Genomic DNA, 4368 nt, shown 5'->3' with positions numbered 1-4368 from the left:
AATTATTAATAAAGTAATTAATGATCTTCCAGTTCTTGATCAATGATAACAGAAACAATAAATGAAAATAGAAGTAGTAACAGATAAAAATAAGAAATATACATAAAGTATAAAAAAAGTACAAACTAAGAGATGGAAAAAGGGGTAAGAATAAAGGATGAAAATGAACGAGACAGAATTCAAACCTGTTTTGACAGATGTCAGAGTGAACCGTTTGTATTAGGAGAATGGGGCAGGCAGTTAAGTACGTTACATTTGAAAATGATTGTAAAGTAAAAAGTGTAGAAAATAAATAAAATATTAAAATTAGGCAAATAATAAATGATAATATACATAGTAGAAGGGGGAGAAGGAATATTATTTTTAAAAAAATCATAAATGCACACGGATAGAAAATATATAAGAAATAAAGTTAAAATAATGGGATGCAATAAATATAAATGCTAGGGGTACAGAGGTATGTAAATTATATAATAGAAAAATTAATAATAAAGTAATTAATGATCTTCCAGTTCTTATGAATTGTTGAAAAAAATAGTTCATAAGTCGAACGAACTGAGTCAGAGAACACACTCCTATTAATTTTCGTTCCTGTTTTTATTTAATAGTTGGCAAAAATAACCAATATGAAAACGACGAAACGTTTTATGTATTAAGTCAGAAATTCTTCAATTTTGAAATATATTATTTTATATTTATTTCTATAATTTTTTTATTTCGAAAATCATTATGCTATACTGAGAAAATTATTGTTTGCAAACATTATTGTAAATAAACTAATTTAACAACAGATGTGAAATCTAAAATTTTATATACGAAAAATTAAACAAAAATAATTGACTAAAAGTTCAACTATCAGCACTTTCACAATTCACAAAAAGAAAAACAAAAGACAATAAAATTGCTAACGTAATGGCGGTTGTAACGTTAGGGTAATACGATTACTCTCACTGTGCTTGTATAACCAAGTAAACGAAAAACCGAACTTACTACGACAGTGTGGTGAACTGGGGAACGAAATAAAAATGACAGTTTTTATACAACTTTTCTAATTACTTCCACGAACACGTGAAAGGTTCACATTCCTGTGTTGTATCAACTTAAAAATCACATGTTTCACAAATTTCTTGTTCATTATATTAGTGTTTCCAAATTTTCGAAAATCAAAATGGACCTGGTTATATGTAACAGCGGAATTATTCGCCGAATCAAATTCAACTTGCCGAAGTTAGAAGAAATGACCATAAGACCGAAGCTTTTTCTCGAAGGTTGTAAAAATTTAGCTACTTTTCTCGGTAAGATTTCATTTTTTCGAAAAGGTGTCTTATGTTATGGTTACCTGTACGACAAGCGTTCTTCATTAAAATTGAATAACAAGTGTTTTATTTCGTTCCCCAGTTCGCCACTAGTGGCGCTTAAAATTCGGTTTAGTGTTAAAACGGTTGTACAAGCACAGTGAAGATAAAGTTCTGTTCTGTTTACTAACAACAGCCGCAATTATGTTAGCTGCTTTGTCTTCTGTTCGTCTCTTTGTGATTATATTTAGTTTTCATTTTAAATGAGTGATGAAAAATAATAGTTTATTTAAAATAAGTAATTGGAGGATTAAAATAAATCCCAACAAATCCCATCAAATCACCTTAAGCCTTCGTTTTAAAGCCACCTCAAATCGACTATGTTTTTTTGTTGGAAGGCTTTAAAATGAACAAATAACAAACTGACTCGGATTAAACATTGATTTGGTTCAATGTAGACACTTTTAAAACTAAAACTAAAATAAACCAAATATGACTAAGTAAAAATAAAAAGGCCTTTCAGATAAAAATAAAATAGTTCGATAAATTATGAAAATGACAATAAAACTAATTTACACAAAAAAAATAAATACTGCACGACGAAAGGTTGCTCCACTCCGATAGGTCAGAGAAAGAGTGCTGCCGAGATGTGTAGGTCTAGACAGCGCCGGTTTCACACGTTCCTTGGGTTCAGGGGTTGGCCACTAATTACTTAATTAATTGTAACTCATATTAAAATCGAAACACAGAAGTGGGCTGGTTCCGAACTGTTATGACGACGAGTACACTGAAAAAATGTCAAATAAAATAATATCAACGAAACGCAGACAGGGCTGCTAATTAGCCGGAACTGCTATAAAAAAACTAAGATGGTCGGTCCGTTGCTAGGGTGACGCCTTAGCAACAATCATCAGCTCCTAGCAACTGTCTCTATTACTCATTATTACAATCAAATATAATTACATATTTTTTTTCTATTCAAATAACTAAATCTAAATAAAACAATACAAATAAAAATAGATATAACTAAATTAAACACTAATAAAACTCAAATACTATTTACAATTATATACAAGGTAATTATACATTATGGCGTTAACACTTTGTCTAAAACCTACCGACTCCCCTACAGTATCCTTTAATAATGTTGCCCTTACCCCTGTCGAACTGATTCGCTACCTTGGACTACATCTGGACAAACGACTAACCTGGAATTCTCACACAAGACTGAAAAGACAGGAAACTATACGTCGATTCCGACTATTACAGCAATACCTAGACAAACGTTCTAAACTTTCAACTCATTACAAAAGAATGATCTACATGACTGTAATAAGGCCAATCTCGACATAAGGAGTTGAGCTTTGGGGCTCCACTAAACCTTCGAATTCCTTTAGTATCCAATCCTTACAATCCAAAATCCTTCGTAAAATCCTCAATGCTCCTTACTTTGTCACAAATCAAATCATACATAAAGACCTTAATGTTCCATATGTAACCGATCTAGCCCGAACCAGACATCATTCCTTCCATTATAAACTGAGGACTGAGATTGACAAGCGTTCTGTCAAAAATACTTCACTGTCAGAAATCACGAAAAATCTCTAAAAATCGGAGGGTAAGGGTGTACAATGTCATAACAAAGCCAACTCTGATATATGGCTGCCAAACTGGGCTCTAGCTGGTACTCTAGAAAGCAGAATCAAGAGATTTTAACGGAAAGTCCTCTGTATAATTACAGGAGCTATCTAGGATCAGAGCCTTAACACATAGAGGAGAAGAACTACTTTGAACAAACAGTGAACTACTTGCAGAGACTGGTCAATCAATATCTCACAGTATTAAGGCGAGGTGTGGTTAATGAGCGGGAAATGTGGCTCGAAGCAATCCATCAGGACGCCTCTACATAAAAATGAATGCCAATAAAGTAGGCAAGAGACCACGTGGGAGTCCAAAAACCAGATGGATAGACAGGATCAACAATGTGAAAGAGCTGCATGCAGAAAACTGATACCCTCCCAAGCAGAGCTTGGTCCAGTTGCGGTTGGTACCTGGTAGGGCAAGTGTTTCATGTCCTTGTTGTAATATCCTTTAAATAAATAAATAAAAAAAACTTAACGAACCCGAAGGTTTAATGCCGATACCACTAAACGCTCTCTGCATACCTCCAAACCCAATTCCACTAAATCTGTTTTAACACAATCATCCCATCTACGTTTCGGTCTACCCCTCGGACGTTTACCCGTTGGTTCAGTGTTTATTAACATTTTAGGGATCCGCTCGTTACTAAGCCCTACAATCTTACACGCCGCAATGCTATAACTTGAATTATATTTACCGGGTGTGGGCCTCTTAATTCAGCGTTGTGTAATCTTCTAATTTCTCTCGTTAATTCATCCTTTTTCGGTTCTAATATTTTGCGTAATACTTTATTTTCGAAAACCCTAAGACGCTGTTCATCCCTTAGTGTAAGAGGCCTCACATCCATAAAAAACAGTGGGGACCATCTTTAATTAATATTAGATAATAGATTTTATTATTATGTACCTAATAGAAATATTGAAGAGGATATACTCAGCTAAATATTTATTTATTTATTTATTTTATTCAATTAGTTTTTATTAAAATTGTTTCAGGATATTTCGGAATGGCCTTACGGAGCATCCAATATAACATTTTGGCTAACACAGAAGTATGGTCATTCTGGGAAACATGAACTATATTCATTATATATCTTTTTTCAATCATAGATGATTCTATATCTTTGTAACAGCTGATTTCTAAATGGTATAAAGAAAACGATGACTACACCAATGAAGACTTGACGATGGCACTGGCCAAAGAGTTCCAGAGAAATGAGATCCACATGAATCAGGCCTCTTACTATTTAATGAAGTGAGTTTAAGAAATAAATCTCAAATTTATAAGACAATATAAATTTTTAACTAATAAATAATAATTTATTCACAAAACAGTAAAAAATCCTTGATGCTCCTTATTACGTCACAAATAAACTCATTCACAAAGACCTTAACATCCCATTCGTTGCAGATTTGACCCAAAACAGATATGC

The 4368-nt window shown here is 33.0% G+C and overlaps 1 protein-coding gene across 3 annotated transcripts in view; it reads left to right on the top strand.

Moving 5' to 3' along the window:
• The first annotated feature begins 1093 nt into the window (after positions 1–1093).
• LOC106678276 (uncharacterized) overlaps positions 1094–4368 on the top strand; it is an 8835-nt gene continuing 5560 nt past the window's right edge. Inside the window, exons 1-3 of one of the 3 annotated variants that reach the window (XM_067047615.1) lie at positions 1094–1295; positions 3932–3987; positions 4069–4190. In XM_067047615.1, coding sequence (XP_066903716.1) covers positions 1112–1295; positions 3932–3987; positions 4069–4190 — 362 coding nt within the window. In that variant the 5' untranslated portion in view covers positions 1094–1111. Of the gene's footprint in view, positions 1296–3931; positions 4191–4368 lie in introns of all 3 variants that reach the window. The other 2 variants (XM_014416692.2, XR_010843493.1) reach the window with 2 other exon arrangements.

Source organism: Halyomorpha halys, unplaced genomic scaffold, assembly GCF_000696795.3.
Source record: "Halyomorpha halys isolate HHAL.00 unplaced genomic scaffold, Hhal_1.1 Scaffold132.1, whole genome shotgun sequence".
In the NCBI taxonomy this organism is placed as follows: domain Eukaryota; kingdom Metazoa; phylum Arthropoda; class Insecta; order Hemiptera; family Pentatomidae; genus Halyomorpha; species Halyomorpha halys.
The sequence above is the reverse complement of the archived record's forward strand: the minus strand, read 5'-3'. Positions and strand labels throughout refer to the sequence as shown.